An 18,184-nucleotide genomic window follows, 5' to 3' on the forward strand; every position below is an offset into this window, starting at 1 on the left:
TGCCCTCTCTTCCCCTCCCCACAGCAGACAGGTAGGCGGGGCTGAGAGAGTTCTAATCCAAGATCACCCATCAGGCTTCATGTAGAGAAATGTGGGAACAAACCTGGTGCACCAGATTAGACTGTACTGTTCATATGTAGGAGTGAGGAATCAAACTCAGTTTCCCTGATTAGCCTGCTGTTCTTAACCGCTATACCATGCTGTCTCTATAATCATTTCTGTGCCTTTGGGAATGATATGGATCTCTGGTTTCCCTGCAGTTCTGGTGGCGAGTACGTGGTGCATTGGCTTAATGGTTTTATTTGGGCATCTTATTAAACAATGCTTTAGTTTTAAGGACTTCAGCCTTTCCCTTCTAGAACTCACTGAGCTACAAATCTTAAAAAGCGACAATGTCTTGTGATGTCGAAGGCTTTCACGGCCGGAATCACTTGGGTGCTGTGTGGTTTTTGGGCTGTATGGCCGTGTTCTAGCAGCATTCGCTCCTGACGTTTCGCTTGCATCTGTGGCTGGCATCTTCAGAGGATCCTCTGAAGATGCCAGCCACAGATGCAGGCGAAACGTCAGGAGAGAATACTGCTAGAACACGGCCATACAGCCCAGAAACCACACAGCACCCAAATGCCTTGTGATATCAGTCACGGGCCACGCAAAGAAGTGTTTTGACTTGGCAGTATCTGTAAAAGGCAGATGAACAAAGTTTGTTTTCCAGCACTGTGTGTTATGTTTGCCTGCTATGTTTTTGTGTTTAACAAACCCGCCTCCTGCCGGGCCCTTCGCATGGCGCCAGGTTTTTTAAAAAAGAATTGCGTTTTCAGTGATTCTCAAAAAACCTGGCTTGGACACTAAAACTCTGCCCTGACTCGTTTTGGGGGCGGGAACTGTGTGAAATTCCCGTCCAAAACAGGCTGGAAAGCGGCCGTGGCCCACTTTAAATGGCCCGTGCGGAATGGGCCAAACTGTTGTGGGAGTGAGAGGGAGCTTTGGTATGCCCATTTGGATTGAGCATCCATGTGCCTTTAGTGATTTCCACTGGACCCAAACACCCTGCCTTCTCTTGCACTCCCATCACTTGAGGAGGAGGAGTAGGAGTTTGGATTTATATCCCCCCCTTTCTCTCCTGTAGGAGACTCAAAGGGTCTTACAATCTCCTTGCCCTTCCCCCCTCACAACAAACACCCTGGGAGGTAGGTGGGGCTGAGAGAGCTCCGAGAAGCTGTGACTAGCCCACGGTCACCCAGCTGGCGTGTGTGGGAGTGCACAGGCTAATCTGAATTCCCCAGATAAGCCTCCACAGCTCAGGCGGCAGAGCTGGGAATCAAACCCGGTTCCTCCAGATTAGAATGCAGCTGCTCTTAACCACTACGCCACTGTTGCTGAATCAGACTGTTGGCCCATCAAGGCTAGGATCTACCAAGACTATCAGCGACTTTCTGGTAGAGGTTTTTTTTTTCTGCATCACCTACTGCCAGATTCTATTAACTGGAAGTGCCCGGAATTGAACCTGGGACCCTCTCCATGCCACGCAGTCGCTCTGCCTCTAAGCCACGGCCCCTCCCTTGCTAAAGTAATCCAAAAGTTTCGGACGCACCCTGCCTTTTGCATTTGCATTGCAGTCGGTATCCGCGGTGCCAAGATTAAATCTTTCCAAAACTCGCGAAGATAAAAATTCACCAAGTTACAAAATATTTAGTCCTTAAGAACTCAGTGTTTCGCCTGTGTCAAATATTAACCCTAAAAAAACATTTTTTTAAGCACTTGGTTGTTCAACACTTGGTTGTTTTAAATGAAATTAAATCTTTAGCATCATTATTGATTAAAAAGTCTTGCCTTTTTTGTATTGGTTTTGTTTAACGATTCTCAACCTTCAAAGCACTAAAGTTGTTTTCCTGTTTTGTCTAAATGCTCTATCAAGGGTAGGATGTTGTTTCTTTTAACCATTTGTACACTGCCTTACTGCCCAATTCGGGCCCTCAAGGTATCCAGGAGAGCATAGACCAATGTTTTAAAACGGTACTTATGCATTAAACAAGAGCAACAACAAAAACCAGGAAGGAAGAGTCAATTTGGGTGCAAAACATAAAGGTCTTACTCTGCTGGTAGAAAATTATTGGGGGGGGGGGGGGGGGGGGGGGAGGAAGGGAATTCTGTAATTTTGACAGAATGTGTCACTGTTTGAGTCACTATTTCTCCTTGGAAAAGTCCAGTGATTTATTTATCTTGTTTTGTTGCTGATGCATTCTACTGCAAAAATAGGCTTTAAGAAACAACAGGGTTGGTGCCAGGAGAGGAGAAAGGACCACCGCAATCTGGTATAGCCATAATCTGTAGAAGTGGGTCAGTAGGTCAGAGATGGTGTGTGTGTGTGTGTGTGTGTGTGTGAAAGTAATTCACTGGTTTGTTTTTTTTCAAGGCTGTCTTCCAAAGTGTCAATTTAAGGTCTGTCTGTCACTGGACTACCTTTTCCTTTGACAAACTGTGACCAGAAATTAAGCCCAGAAAGCCAGTTTTTCATTCTGCTTTCTCCCGTTTTCAGCATCTCAAACTGTAAAAGCTAACCTGTGTGTAGTTATAAAATCAAAATTTATATACCAGGTTAAGCTGAATATTATCACTAATAAGTAAATAATACAACCAGATTAAATTTTCCCTGGCATTAAGATGGGTATATGGGTTCTGCAGCATCTAGGAGCAATGCAAGAACAGTTTTTAAAAATGATTACCCCATTATTGTAACAGTACACAGAGTGTGGCTTCCTCCTGACACGCACACTCCCCTCCAATAATTTTGCTGTCTTTTGTACAGTTGTGCTTTTACCTTCCTGCAGGTTCCACAGAATATTTTATGTGCTGTCAGACAGGATACTTGTGGTGGGAAAAGGCTTGCTGCAGCATTTTGCAGATTTCTCCAAGTTACAAGGCCCTTACTTATATTTTCCTCCCTCATGTTTGGGAGAGATAAACTGGGTCACTGGATTAGGAAATATCAGGCCTTTCATTTTTTTTTAAAGAAGAAAAATTCTTTACAAGGAGCATTTTCCAAGGGAATGGGGAATCTTTGCTGACGTCTGCTGTTTTAAAATTTTGTGTACGTGACAGACGCTGTTTCTCCCTTCAAGTAATCCAGCATAAGAAGACGTGGCTTGCAAAGATTTTAAACAGATGAGGCATTTTAAGGGAGGGGGAGGGGGGTATGGTATATATGTATGTCATTTATTTGCGGTCAACAACCAGTAATAAGAACAACTACAATAAAATATAAGAGCACTTAACAGCTCAGAAAATCTCATATCCTCGTGATTTTCTGTATTTATTTACCAGAAGGCTACAGATCTAGAAACCCACTGATTCTTACCCAGAAATAAATGGCCTAATCATTTGTTATCTTTCTCCGCCCAGTCAGATGGTATAGGTCCTGGTATTTCATCTCTAAGCTTGTTATATATAGGGCATTTTAGGAGCTTATGTTCTAAAGTACCAACTTCATTTAGTTGAGCCTTATGGGGATAGGGTGGGATATAAATTTAATAAAATCAAATAAATAAATGCATTTAGGGAGCAGGCACAGCCTCTGGTTATAGGGAACATTCATGTATTGTCCCTCCAATATCGCAGAAGAGAGGGTATTGCTTCTAGCTAATGTTCGCTTCTTTGAATTTTGTTTTCTAAAAAGAGTAGGTAGGATGCAGGGTGCACCTGACATTTAAGGTTGTCAGGCGACAAATAGGAACAAGCCTTAGATCTGGTTGTCTATCATGTATTCTTTGTCTTGACTAGCGCCTGAGCTTTTTCAAGACCAAGGTCTAAAAGGGCGGGGGAAATCCCAGGTGCTGCTGTGTGCCTTGAACAGTCTTTTGCAAATTTGATTGAAACTCGTCCCTAAGCATCAAGAGGAATAATCCCTGGGGATTTAGAAGGCCTACGAGCCACTTCTTTATAGATGCTATTTTGATCGTGGATTCAATCTTTAGCATCCCTGCTTCTAGTCTAATCTCTGCATTTGAGACACATTAAAAATTTGGCCTGAACTTTCTCTAGAATATTAAAAAATGGGGACAAACATAAGACGGATCCATACACCGACTGTGAAATTGTTTTGGCTTTAAATAGTTTGAGGGCTGCTGGTACATATAATCCTCCACAAGTTCTACAAAATTTTATAATACCATTTGTGGACCTTTCTCCAGCGTGTGCCATTGTGTTATGGTGGTGAGATGTCACTCCTGAGGCCTGTAATATCACCCCCAACTATTTGAAGCTATGGACTTGTTCAGTTTTGTTCCCCAAAACTGACCATACCCTATGCCTGGGTGGTTTTCCTGCAACCAAGATTTTAGTTTTTGGAAAGTTGATTCACAAATTTTATTGGCTGCAGAAGGAAGCTAGCTTGACCAGGGCTCTCTTTAGTCCTATTTGAGTTCTTGATAGGATCACCGCATCATCTGCAGACAGAAGCACAAATATGTGTCTGTTAGAAATTTCTGGAGGGTAGAAGTTTGGGTCAGTCAAATTTTCTACCAGATTATTCTAATAGAAAATGAAAAGCGTAGGTGCTAGTAGGCAGCCTTGCCTTACTCCCTTATAGATTTTTTTTGTATCAGGAAACAATTTTAGTGGTATCTAACTCTTATAATGGTGTCAGAGTGAAGAATTTGTATAACAGCTAAAAGTCTCAATAGAGGAGGTATGGTGTATATATAGCCCGATCTCATCAGATCCTGGAAGATAAGCGTAGTCAGTATTTAGATGGGAGACTGCCAGAAACCACAAAAGAAGACAATGGCAACCCACCTGCTTCTCATTTGCCTTGAAAATCCCTTGCTGGAGTCATTACAAAGCAGCATCTTGATGGCATTTATGCACACAAACTTTTAAAAGGGGCACAGCATGACAGCTAGATTTCTATCACTTGTTAATAGTGCAGGAGCTCTCCAGTATGCACAACAATGCACAAAAAAATCAAAGTACCCTAGCTATGAATTGTGTAATGCCAATTCATAGCTAGGGTACTCTGATTTTTTGCAAATCAGAAATCAGTGAAAGAAAACTGAATTCCTTAACAGGTAGAGGAAGGAGCGAGTTCCAATTCTGACTGCGATAAAGTTCACTGGGGCGTGTTTGGCCAGCCACGCAGTCTTATTTATTCTTTTATTTACATTATTTGTAGTCTGTCTTTAACAGAGGGACTTAAGTCAATAAATCAACAAAATGGGGCGTTCAGTAACCGGTGCATTAGGATGTTAGAAGTCTGGAATCGCCAGAAAGGACCAAAGCATAAATATTAACATGACACATTAGACAGGACAGGTCAGAAATGACATACAATAAGCTAAATGCAGCAGTATGAGCCTAACCCGCCTCACAAGAACACCAAGAGGTGTGATATAATGCTGTAAATACCATCCTCCAAGACTGCATTTTCTCCTCTGTATTTTGGAGCCAGTTCTAATTCTGGGAGGTCTCCCGGCCTGACCTGGAGGTTGGCAGTTTTATGGCAGGGGAATTTTGAGCTCATGAAGTTAAAAAAATGGCCAGGTGGAACGAGAAGCGGATTTTCAGTTTTGCAAGACATGGTTGCAATTGTGCATTGTAAATATTTATACCCTGCCCTTATACCAGCGGCTCCAGGCAGTTCACGTGTGTTAAAAATCAGTTTAAAAGATATTTAAAAATAAAAGACAGTAGTGTGACGTGGCTGTTATGCGGACAGGCCAGGTGAGATTTGCAGCTACCACCATTTGGCAGCCCAGAGAAGGTGGCCCCTGTGGGTGGTCATCAGATAACATGAGAAAAGAGAGATGCAAAAGCGCAATATAAATGCTAAGCCATATTGCTATTTGATAAGGATATGTAAATACTAAGCTCATTAGCCGAGTGCAATCCCCCCGCCTTCTGCACCAAAGCTAGCCTTTCGTTGGTTGTCATGGTTACTTCTATTGCCAATCATCCTTTCCACAGCCTCCCCTGGCCTAATTCCTCTTTCCCATTGGCCATTGAGCCCGTCGCTTTTGCGGTTGGATGAAGCGATTGGCTGCGGCCATTCCGCTCTCCGTCCCACCCCTTCAGGCACATTTCCCTCAAAAGGCCCGCTGTATTTTTTTTAACGTGCCAATCTCCTTCCACGACTTATTGGCAGCATTCGTTCGTCCCGCCTACCCCTTTCCCGCTTTCGCTGCCCTTATTGGCCAGTTCATCCGTCGCTCTACTGAAAAGCGGCTGTGAGTGGCCGAAGGTTGAAGGAGCAGCGCCCTGGCTTCTGCTGAGGGGGGAGCAAACGGCGAGGGAGTCCGGCGCAGGCGCAGAGTGAGCCTTGGTTGCTGTCGCGGCGGCGGATGGAGCCGCTGCAGAATGGAGGCGATGAAGCGGACGATGAGGCGGCACCTACCGCCAGCCCGACGGAAGGCGGCCTCGGAGGCGCCCCCGCGGACCAGCGGTCGCGACGGGGCCTGAGTCCCGCGGTGCCGTGCGGGCGGCGGCGAAGCAAAGGCGGCGGGGCCGGTCGGGCGGAGGGCGCCGCTGCGGGCCGCGAAAGGGAGCGCCCCGGCCCCGCCCTGCGCATGCGCCTCGACTCCCTGCGCAAGAGCCGCCCTCGTGAGTCGCCGCTAGGGGGCGCCGGCGCGGAGCAACGCCGCTGAGGGGAGGGGGCGAGGCTACAGCCTGGGCGGGGCATCTGTCGAGAAGGGGATTGGATGAATCGGTGGTTGTTGTAATGCTTGAGACGGGTGTGTGTGTGTGTGTGTGTGTATCCGTTGCTTGGGAAGACCTGTGTTCAAATTCTGCTTGAGACCCACTGAGTGGCTTTAGGACAGGGTCTTTTTTTATCTGACAGCCTCACAGGGTTGTTGTAAATGTGAAATTCAAGAAAATAGGGGAAAAAATAAACCAAACCTGATCAATCTTTATTATGGTAATTAACCAGCAAAAGGTAAGATGTTCACAATTAAAAGGATAAAATATACCAGGCCTTGTTTCTTTAGTTTTAAGGTGGGTAATCTGCACAGCCTCCTGTTGTCCATCGGAAGCCCTGCTAGTCAAGAGGCTCACCAGCCTATGCGCACTTTCTAAAAACTCTTGATCCAGGAAAAGGGCTGGCACCACGTTTGTTATCCCTATTCTGATCCAATTTACCATGTCTGGCAATAGATAAATAAAATGAACTTGTATTTCTTGGCCTAAAGTTCAAACAGAATAATCCCCTCTGTGTGTTTTGTGACTCCTGTCAGATGGCTAACCTCTGTTTTGGACCGTTTCTGATCTGCGTCCTGCTCTCCTTGGTTCACGCTACTCTTTCTTTCCTACACCTCTTCGTGGCCTTTCTAGTCAGACTAATCTTTCACTTCTCTTGTAGGAGCTGCACAGTCTTATAAGCATTCGGATTTCTAGCATGTTTTCATAATACCTTTGAAAAGTTTTGCTTCAGACATTCTATGACATCACAGCGAATCAGCCAATGGCGAGGAGCAGAACTGTCTATAAGCACTACCTTGCCAGTTGGCCTGCTCTGATATCGTGGCGTGTATTCCAATAGTAGCAACTGAGCATGATCACTGATAGCCAGTGCTGAGTCTTGTGTATGCATATTTCTATGTAATGCACCTAACTGCCATCATAACAATCTTTTCTCTCCTTGCTCCTTAGCCTTTCCTTGGTTTGGCTTGGATATCGGAGGGACGTTGGTCAAGCTTGTTTACTTTGAGCCAAAGGACATTACTGCTGAAGAAGAGGAGGAGGAAGTAGAAAACCTGAAAAGTATTCGGAAATACATGACCTCCAACACCGCCTATGGATCCACGGGCATTCGGGACGTCCACCTTGAGCTAAAGGACCTTACGCTGTGTGGACGTAAAGGCAATCTCCACTTTATACGCTTTCCCACTCATGACATGCCTGCTTTTATTCAAATGAGCAGCGAAAAGCACTTCTCGAGCCTCCACACCACCTTATGTGCCACGGGAGGCGGAGCGTATAAATTTGAGCAGGACTTTCGCACAGTATGCAATTTTTGGCTTCTCTACTCTTAAGCTGTAGTAGGTCATTGTCAGAGCTTGCCAGTTGGGGCAGAGCCCGTTTCAGTACCTCTGCCACGGCTCCTGGTCCGATGGTTGAGAGGAGCTGGTTGGCCACTTTGTGAGACAGGATTCTGGGCTAGGAGGCTGGTGTGATTAGCAGCGCTCTTCGAGTCAGTCTTCTTGCCTGGTTTGAGCTTAAGGGTCAAGAGAAGGCGCTTGAGGAATGCATAAAGCAGAGTGTGGAGTCAGTTGACAAAGGGAACCTTTTCTCTCTCTCCCAAAATACTAGAACTGGAGGGCATCCAGTGGAGCTGATAGGCAGTAGATTCAGGACTGAAAAAAAGCGGAATTTGCTGCCAGGGGATTTTGTGGTTATCACAGGTGAAGACAGAAAGGGATTAGATTTTTTTAGCTGCTACTAAAGAGAGCCTCCATATTCAGAGGCAGTCAGCCTTTGAATCCCAGTGCCAGGAGGCAACATCAGGGGAAGGCCTCAGCCTCTGTGCCCTGCTGTTGAGAGGAGCTGATTGGCTGCCAAGTAAGATACGATGCTGGCCTGGGTAGACCACTGGTCTGACCCAGCAGGGCTCTTCTTCTAGTGAGTCTTTTTGCCTGGTTTGAGCTTAGAGGCTGTGAGAAATAGAGCCACAAATCTGCACAACAGAGATTTGTTACATTTTGTAAAAGAGATTTGTAAAAAGTCACCATTTTACTCACGTTTTGTAAACTGGATTGGAGGAACCAAGGTGGAATTAATTCCTCCGGCTCCCACAATGCTGTCACGGCTGTCTCTCCATGAGCATAGCATGTGTGTTTGACTGCTGACAGAAGACAGAAAAGAATGGGGCTGTAAATCAGGAAAGGCTGCTTGTAGTTGTGAGTTTACCACCGGGATGTGTGTTTTGCAGTCTGTGTGCATGAAACTCATTTGCTCAGATACCTGTGAAACTTAGGCTCATTCCACACATGCAGAATAATGCACTTTCAAACTGCTTTAAGTGCTCTTTGAAGCTGTGCGGAATAGCAAAATCCACTTGCAAACAGTTGTGAAAGTGGTTTGAAAATGCATTATTTTGCGTGTGCGGAGGGGGCCTTAGAACCGTGACTTGAAGCTCTTGTGAACATTCAAAGGCAGCTGGGGAGAGTGACAGAGTTGAAAACAGTGAAGAGGTTCCTTTGCAACCTCTCTATATCTGCTGTGGCAGCTCTTCCTTCCTGTTCTGTGAGCAAGGGACATGGGGGCAGGGACACACAATTGCTCTCTTTATGTATTTGAAAGGCTGCTGCTTAGAGGAGTGCAGGGAACTATTCCTGTTGGCAGTAGAGGAGAGGACTCGCAAGAATGGGTTTTAATTATGGGTGGAAAGGCACTGGGTGGATATTGGAAAAATATTTTTACAGCAGGGATGTCCAACTCTGAGGCTTCAGATGTTCATAGACTATAATTCCTATCAACCCCTGGGGTCCATGAATATCTGAAGCCCCAGAGTTGGACACCCCTGTTTTACAGTGATTGTAAGAATTGCAGTGACAGAGAGACCCCCAGGGAGACCTAGTGATACACCTCTGAAGACGCCAGCCACAGATGCAGGCGAAACGTTAGGAACAAGATCTACCAGACCACGGCCACCCAGCCCGGAAAACCCACCACAACCAGTTGAATCCAGCCGTGAAAGCCTTCGACAATACATTCAGAGGTTGACTTCGCAAAAAGCCAGTGTCACAGAGTGAGATGCACAGGAGAGATGGGGGCCTGTGGCTCAGTGCTAGAGCCCCTGCTCCGTACGCAGACGCTTCAAGGTTCAGTCCCAGACGTCTAAAGGATCCAATCACGTGAGAGATCTCTGCCCCAGGCCCTGAGACCTGAGTAAACAGTAGAAGAAGAAGAAGAAGAGGAGTTTGGATTTATATCCCCCCTTTCTCTCCTATAGGAGACTCAAAGGGGCTGACAATCTCCTTGCCCTTCCCCCCTCACAACAAACACCCTGTGAGGTAGGTGGGGCTGAGAGAGCTCTGAGAAGCTGTGACTAGCCCAAGGTCACCCAGCTGGCGTGTGTGGGAGTGCACAGGCTAATCTGAATTCCCCAGATAAGCCTCCACAGCTCAGGCGGCAGAGCTGGGAATCAAACCCGGTTCCTCCAGATTAGATACACGAGCTCTTAACCTCCTACGCCACTGCTGCTCCAGTAGTGACCTTGGTGGATCTGTGGGTTTGATTCAGCGTAACACAGCTTCGTGGGTGTTGATTGGATCTGGCTGCTTCTGCCCGCCCAGCCCTCTTCAAAGCTTCTTTCTCCAACAGGTGGGGGATCTCCAGCTCTGCAAACTGGACGAACTGGACTGTCTGGTTCGAGGAATCTTATATATCGATTCAGTCGGCTTCAACGGACACTCGGAGTGCTACTATTTTGAGAACCCGACTGATTCCGAAAAGTGTCAGAAGCTCCCTTTCAACCTGGAGAACCCCTACCCCCTCCTTTTGGTGAACATCGGCTCCGGGGTCAGCATCTTGGCTGTGTATTCCAAAGACAACTACAAGCGAGTGACGGGGACTAGGTGAGAGGTCATTTGTTTATTTGTTAAAAAAATTATTAGCCGCCTTTCTGCCTCGCGGAATTCAAGATGGCTCACAACGCGAATACTAATAATAAGAAGTGTTTGGATTTATATCCCCCCTTTCTCTCCTGCAGGAGACTCAAAGGGGCTGACGATCTCCTTGCCCTTCCCCCCCTCACAACAAACACCCTGTGAGGTAGGTGGGGCTGAGAGAGCTCCGAGAAGCTGTGTCTCGCCCAAGGTCACCCAGCTGGCGTGTGTGGGAGTGCACAGGCTAATCTGAATTCCCCAGATAAGCCTCCACAGCTCAGGCGGCAGAGCTGGGAATCAAACCCGGTTCCTCCAGATTAGATACACGAGCTCTTAACCTCCTACGCCACTGCACAGTCGTGCAAAATGCTTAAAAGAGCATAATTTAAATTCTGTTAGGACTGCCAATAAAAGCAAATTAGCTTTCAAAAGTCAAAGGTATGTGACAAAGGCCGTTTCCCCACTTTTAAAAATGACATCGGTTTCATCCGGCGTGGACCTTTTCAGCGCGGGGATTGTGTTCCCCGGTTTCCTCATCAAAAGGCGCCGTTTTCAGCAGCGCCAGAAATGACGCTCGCTGAGGGGGCGCGGGGGCGTCAGAGTCGGGGCGGCTGCGTTGTCGCCGCCCCTGTAGTGGGAAGTGCCGCTGGACCCTGCGCTACTTGGCAAGAGTAGTGCGCAGCAAACAGTGAGCGGGGAAAGGCCCGAAGAGAATTTTAACTCTTAAAAGCTTATACCCTGAACATTTTATTACTGTCTAAGGTACCAGTGGACTTGAATCTAACAAATATAGTGGTTAATATTATAAACTGTTTGAACTCGGTAAGTCCCGGAGTTTCCCTTTGCTTCTTTAGATTGCAGTGTTGTCTTACCAAAAGAAAAAAAACCAAAAGTGCAATTTCATTCGCCACGGGCTGGATTATTTTTGTTTTAGAATGCTCCATTTGGGTCCTAGTGCCTACCTGGTTCTGTTAGGTTGCCACCAGGACCCAAATGGAGCAGAGTGCAATATGAATCTCCTTAGTCTGCTATTTCCCCCACCCTCCCATCCCTTCCACACACCTCCTTGGTTGGCAGGAATTGTTTATTTTTCTCTTCTTCCAGCCTTGGAGGAGGGACCTTTTTTGGCCTCTGCTGCCTTCTGACTGGCTGTTCCACCTTTGAAGAGGCTCTCGAGATGGCATCCCACGGGGACAGCACCAAAGTGGACAAACTAGTGCGAGATATTTACGGGGGTGACTACGAGAGGTTTGGGCTGCCAGGATGGGCTGTAGCATCCAGGTAAGGAGGTTTTTTAGAGGGGTGCACGGTGCATTACGTGTATAAAGTTTTCTGTCGCAAAGCAACAAGATGAGATGTCAAAGATCCACGATTCAGTTCTGTGTGTTCTTTATCTTCTCTGCATAATAGCCGTCACCCTCACCCCCACCACCCTTTGGATTGATGCTGTGGTTCCTGGGCAGGAGGAGTGGCTTAACCTTCTCCCAGCATAACTGCCAGCGCTGTTTGCACCCCTGTGCCGCCCACTTGAGCTCTAAGTTTGTCTTGACGAATGGGGATGAGATGGGATGTGGGTAGTTCCAGTCACTGCGGCAGGCAGTATTCGTTCCCCTGAGTCCTTTGAGATGGGCCAGGCTGAATTGGGGCTGGCACCAAAAGACCCGGGCTTTAACTATTGCTGTGTGCTTCTAATGAGCACAGCAAGAAGCAAACCAGGGGACGAAGGGTCTCTGATTGAGGTTCAGATTCCTTAGTGTCGTCTTCCCTGTTCCTGAATAGGCAGCCATTCTGAGAATTCGTCTCCCAGCCTGCCATCATGGGGAGGGCTAAGAGCTCAGCGTGTGTGCGTGTGCGTGCATGCATGGTTGAGTGGTTTGGGCTATCCTCTTACAGCTCAGCTAAGTAAGCTGCTGCAAAGAATCATAATTAGGCAACAGCGAGCATTTGCCGTTGCCCAGAGAGCCGTGATTGGTCTTTTGTTTGAATCCGAGGGATGTTGTGGTTAGAGCATTGGATTGGGGGTCCCCAACTCTGTGCCGGAGGGCACCATGATGCCCACTCGTACCTTCCCTGCCCCTTGCCAATTGTTACTACAAAGTGGCAGAGCCCCGTGGAGATTTTGCCCAGCAAGGCTTCTTGAAGAGTTGATTGTCTGTGCAGATGTTTTTAAAACCGTTGGCTTCTTCCTGATCTTGTGGCAGTGAGTTCCCTAAACTACTGTAAGCCTTGTGTAAATAACTTTTTGTCTGTCCTGAACATATTTTGTCTATCCTTAACATCAGGACAAGCTTCCTGTCAGGGCTGTAAGACAGTGGAGTGCACTACCTTGGAGTGTGGTGGAGTCTCCTTCTTTGGAGGCTTTTAAAGAGAGGCTGGCTGGCCATCTGCCAGGAGTGCTTTGACTGTGTGTTCCTGCATGGCAGGGGGTTGGACTGGATGGCCCTTGGGGTCTCTTCCAACTCTATGGTTCGATGATAGTTGCCATGGTGGCATGAGGGGTTCTTTCCTTCTCACTGTGTGTAACATCATAGTGCAGTGATGGCGAACCTTTTTGAGACCGAGTGCCCAAATTGCAACTGAAACCCCACTTAATTATCGCAAAGTGCCAACCTGGCAATTTAACCTGAATGCTGAGGTTTAGTTTAGAAAAAAACTGGTTGGCTCCCTCTTCCTCCGCCCCACCTGCTTGAGCAGGGGCCAGCCTGCTCTAGCCTCCAGCAAGTCCCACGCGCACCGCTCTGTGTCTCTCCAGAATCTTTGCCTCCTTTGCCCACCCCCCTCAGGCAGCAGCCATCCAGAGCACAGGCACCAGGCCCACCAGCCGAGTCCTCCCTGCTCACCGCGCACACGTCGTGCTCAGTGGCCCAGGCCAGCCTAGATATGTGTGTGTGTGTGGGGGGTTACTTTTCCACTCCCCACATGACAAACTCTGTGCACGTGCTCACAGAGAAGGCTCAGAGTGCCACCTCTGGCACCCGTCCCATAGGTTTGCCATCACTGTCGTAGTGGTCTTGTTCTCCTATGTGACTTCTCTCCCTCTCCCCCTCTCTCTCTCCCCCCCTCTCCCTCTCCCCCTCCTCCCCCCCCCCACTTTTCTATGCAGCTTTGGGAACATGATGAGCAAAGAAAAACGAGAGTCTGCCAGTAAGGAGGATCTGGCAAGAGCTGCCTTGATCACCATAACCAATAACATTGGTTCCATAGCCCGGATGTGTGCACTGAATGAGGTATGGGAGAAGCGTTGGAGTCACTGGCAGTGCTCACCAGTCTAGGAAGTTCCCCTTCTAGCAGGCATCTTAACATCAGTGACTCCAGATGGTGTTGGTGGGGGGATGGGAGTCTTCTGAAACTGGCAAATAAAGGGCTCTCCCCCAGTCCTCCTCCTCTGATGCAAAGGGAAGAAGGAAACAACATTCAGGTTCTTCACAGAGAGGAGGGAACAGACTTTAACTTCTTCCTGCTGCTCTCAGCTCTGCAAAATTAATCTAGAGCAAGAATGACTCACCCTGACCTGGATGGCTCCGACTAGCCTGATCTCATCAGAGTTTGGAAGCTAAGCAGGGTTGGACCTGGTTAGTACACCACCAAGGAAGTCCAGGGTTGCTACTCAGATAGTGGCAAACCACCTCTGTTCTTGCCTTGAAAACCCTGCCCTGTTGCCACAAGTCAGCTGAGACTTCACAGCTCTTTACATCCACACCAAGAATTGCTCGTCAGGAATACTTTGAACGAGCCAAATGTCAGTTTTCCGTAACTCGGTCCAGTTCACGTTTGTAAATGGTTCAGCGGGAATTGCTTTCCTGAGGGCGCCGGGGAGAAAGAAGGGTTACCGGTTGCTGCCATGGAAAGGTCGGAAAGACAACTTCATTGGCCTTCCAAGCCGAGGAAAGAACGAGCCCACCAGGAAGTCACCTGTCCAAAGGCAACCATCACTACACCTGCCCAGGACTTCCACGGGATGTTTCTGGAGCTCGGCGCCTTTAGCTTCTTTACAGTGCTGCCTTGTTGCAAGCAAGTCAAGCAGCATTGTACAGGGCTATGAAGGCCCCGAGGCCTGCTCACCTGGCGGCTGCAGAATAGCCTTGTGGACTTTGTGATCCAAAGGGTGATCACTACTGCACAAAGGATTATCGGCTGCCCTCTCTCCTCCTTGGAAGAACTCTATAATTCCTGAAGCCTAAAGAAAGCCCAAAATATTCTGAGAGACCCGTCTCATCCAGCACACTCTCTTTTTGAACTGTTACCACCTGGTAGACGATACAGGACTATCAAATCTAGGACAAAGAGGCTTAGAGACAGCTTCTACTCTAGAGCTGTGGCTATGCTGAACTCCGCGGCTTGGTGTTGATGTGTTTGGGGCTGTGTAGGGATGGGGGGAGGAAGGGGAAAGTGAGGATGATATATGAGTCTGAAATGGTGTGCATCGAGGAAGGCTGCTGTAAATTTCATTGTGTGTGCACAATGACAATAAAATGCTTATGCTTATGCTTTGGGTGGTCTTGATCCAAAGGGGGCTGGACTTGCACCCCTTCTGCACCGTGGAAATCCACCAGCTTGCCTAGCAGCAGGGGAGTTTTGGGGAGCTGAACTGTGACGAGCTACTGCCCATGTCTGGAGCTGCTGGGCTGGGTGGCTCCTGCTGCCTTGGTGTTTTGGGGACATATTGGTAATTTTGAAGGTGATTTTCGATTCTGATAGGCCTCTCCCTTTCCTCAGAACATTAATCGAGTGGTTTTCGTTGGCAACTTCCTCCGCATCAACACCATCTCCATGAAGTTTCTGGCCTACGCTTTAGATTACTGGTCCAAGGGGCAGCTGAAAGCTTTCTTCTTGGAACATGAGGTAGAGTCTCTTGTGTTTAACAGAATGCACTCTGCTCTCCCTGGGTAGCTTCGGGATGGACAGCGAGCTGCACAGACAGGAGCTCCACTTCCACCTTGATTGGGGATTTGTATTCCCATCCAAACTCCCCCTCGGTGGGCCACAGCGCCGCTGCCTCCAAAAGGGCTTTCCAGCAGTGCAGGGAGCAGGGAAAAGCTCTGGAACAAGCTGCCACCAAAAAGCCCCATAGGGTTGAAAGGACACACACTACCAAAAGGATGGCCTGTGTCTGAGGGCTGGTGTGCCCCAGGCAACAAGAGAGCCAGCGTGGTGTAGTGGTTAAGAGCAGGTCAGTTCTAATCTGGAGAACAGGGTTTGATTCTCCACTCCTCCACCTGAGTGGCAGAGGCTTGTCTGGTGAACCAGATGTGTTTCCGCACTCCTACATTCCTGCTGGGTGACCTTGGGCTAGTCATGGTTATCTCAGAACTCTCTAAGCCCCACCTGCCTCACAAGGTGTCTGTTGTGGGGAGGGGAAGGGAAAGGAGCTTGTAAGCCACCTTGAGTCTCCTCACAGGAGAGAAAGGTGGGATATATATCCAAACAACTTCTTTCTTTGTATTGTCGAAGGCTTTCACGGCCGGAATCACTGGGGTGCTGTGTGGTTTCCGGGCTGTATGGCTGTGTTCTAGCAGCATTCTCTCCTGACATTTCGCCTGCACCTGTGGCTGGCATCTTCAGAAGATCCAGCCACAGATGCAGTCGAAACGTCAGGAGAGAATGCTGCTAGAACACGGCAATACAGCCCAGAAACCACACAGCACCCCATCTTTCTTTCTTTCTTTCTTTCTTTCTTTCTTTCTTTCTTTCTTTCTTTCTTTCTTTCTTTCTTTCTTTCTTTCTTTCTTTCTTTCTTTCTTTCTTTCTTTCTTTCTTTCTTTCTTTCTTTCTTTCTTTCTTTCTTTCTTGTGCCAGTCTAAAACAAGTATTTTAATTAGTGGTTTTATTTTTCCAGCTTGTTAAAATCATCTAGTTTGATGTCAGTTTTATGGATAGTTATGGCTTACTTTATATATATATTTTAAATTATTATTTTCCTTGAGAGAAGGTAGCATAGAAAGGGCAGCATAGAAATATGCTAAAAATGTGTTTCAGATTTTTGTAATCCTTGTTTTATTACATTGTTTATTAGACGTCTCATCTGATTGCATTGACTTAGTGTTTAATCTGCCTTGAATCTTAGTGAGATAGCTAGACTGTACGTAAGGTAAATAAAATAAAAACCAATGACAAAGGTTTTCAAGTTTTCAAATTTGCTGTTTGTGGCGCACTTGTGCAGAATGCAGAATAAAATAAATTGCATTTCTCTCTTTTTTAAAAAGGGTTACTTTGGAGCGGTTGGAGCTTTTTTGGAACTTTTGAAGTCATCCTAATTCAGAATGTGGATCCTGAACCCCGGTTTTGCTGGTGGTCTCTAAGCGAACGGGAACATCTGTGTTTCATTTTATTTCCAAAATGTCTGCCTGACAAATAAGCGACCGTTGTTGTGCTTGAAGTCATCAGTCAACGGGGAAAAGGACAACGTTTAAAAGACCAGTTGAAGTTAAGCCTGAGCAGTAGCTTTCCTGTGGCAAATGTCTGTGCCCGCATTTGGGACGAGCAAACAAATTCTGTGGTTAGACAGTCTTAAACTGAGCAACTTTCAGTATGTGGACTGTGAGGTCACTGAAATGGTGTGCAGCTAGTTTGGATCTGACACCATCGACCCTATTCTGTAGCTCTTAAGCACTTGTTTTTATTTTCTCAATTTTGTATGGACTCTGAAGGGCAATGTGAGTTTTTGCAAGACTGTTAAGATGTGCAGAATGTAAAAATGCAGACGTCAGGTATTAAAATATCTTTTTTAAAAGAACAGTTGTTTGTCGGTACTGTTAATGAAGAAGGGATGGGAGAAGAGGGAGAAGGGAAAGATTTCACAGAATCATACGGTTGGAAGAGACCCCAAGGGCCATCAAGTCCAACCCCCTGCAATACAGGAACACACAGCCAAAGCACTCCTGACTGATGGCCATCCAGCCTCTCTTTAAAAACTTCCAAAGGAGGAGACTTCACCACACTCCGAGGTAGTGCATTCCACTGTCACAGCCCTGACAGTCAGGAAGTTCTTCCTAATGTTTAGGGGGAATCTCTTCCTTCACCTTGAACCCATCACTCCTGGTCCTAGTCTCTGGAGTAGCAGAAAACAAGCTTGCTTCGTCTTCGACATGGCATCCCTTCAAATATCGAAACATGGCTATCATGTCACCTCTTAACCTTCTCGTCACCAAACTAAACATCCCCAGCTCCCTAAGTCTCTCCTCGTAGGGCATGGATTCCAGACCTTTGGGCTTTCCGTCTTGAGTTTGTTATAGCAATTCCGCAGAATCACTTTATTCCAAAGGGGCAGTCTTGGAAAACAGACAGATATGACAAATTGGGCCTGAGAAACATACACCTGATGGTTTACTTGACAGTTGCCTGAAATGAATGTTTTGAAAGTAGATGTCTAGACCTTATCGCACCCCATTGGTTGAACTTCCAGGGAATACTTTCCCAGATTCTGCACAGATGAATAAATCCAAAAGCCAGCGTGGTGTAGTGGTTAAGAGCAGGTGGATTCTAATGTGGAGAACCAGGTTTGATTCCCCACTCCTCCACCTGAGTGGCAGAGGCTTATCTGGTGAACTAGATGTGTTTCCACACTCCTACATTCCTCCTGGGTGACCTTG

The 18,184-nt window shown here is 47.1% G+C and overlaps 1 protein-coding gene across 1 annotated transcript; it reads left to right on the plus strand.

Moving 5' to 3' along the window:
• The first annotated feature begins 6,266 nt into the window (after positions 1-6,266).
• On the plus strand, positions 6,267-17,328 carry PANK2 (pantothenate kinase 2). Its single transcript, XM_048509742.1, has 7 exons — positions 6,267-6,591; positions 7,639-7,991; positions 10,312-10,565; positions 11,700-11,876; positions 13,699-13,822; positions 15,312-15,437; positions 16,799-17,328. The coding sequence occupies exons 1-7, from the start codon at positions 6,333-6,335 to the stop codon at positions 16,847-16,849; spliced, it is 1,344 nt and encodes a 447-aa protein (XP_048365699.1). The 5' UTR covers positions 6,267-6,332; the 3' UTR covers positions 16,850-17,328.
• The last annotated feature ends 856 nt before the right edge of the window (positions 17,329-18,184 follow it).

This window comes from Sphaerodactylus townsendi, linkage group LG10 (assembly GCF_021028975.2).
Source record: "Sphaerodactylus townsendi isolate TG3544 linkage group LG10, MPM_Stown_v2.3, whole genome shotgun sequence".
NCBI classification, from domain to species: Eukaryota; Metazoa; Chordata; class Lepidosauria; order Squamata; family Sphaerodactylidae; genus Sphaerodactylus; species Sphaerodactylus townsendi.

What these genes read in the sequence shown, in the direction of transcription:
- PANK2 (XM_048509742.1), top strand. Translation starts at nt 6,333, where the DNA reads ATGGAGCCGCTGCAGAATGGAGGCGATGAAGCGGACGATGAGGCGGCA. An exon ending in CCTGCGCAAGAGCCGCCCTC is followed by an intron (nt 6,592 to 7,638) that starts GTGAGTCGCCGC and finishes CTTGCTCCTTAG; the next exon opens with CCTTTCCTTGGTTTGGCTTG. An exon ending in AAGCGAGTGACGGGGACTAG is followed by an intron (nt 10,566 to 11,699) that starts GTGAGAGGTCAT and finishes CTCTTCTTCCAG; the next exon opens with CCTTGGAGGAGGGACCTTTT.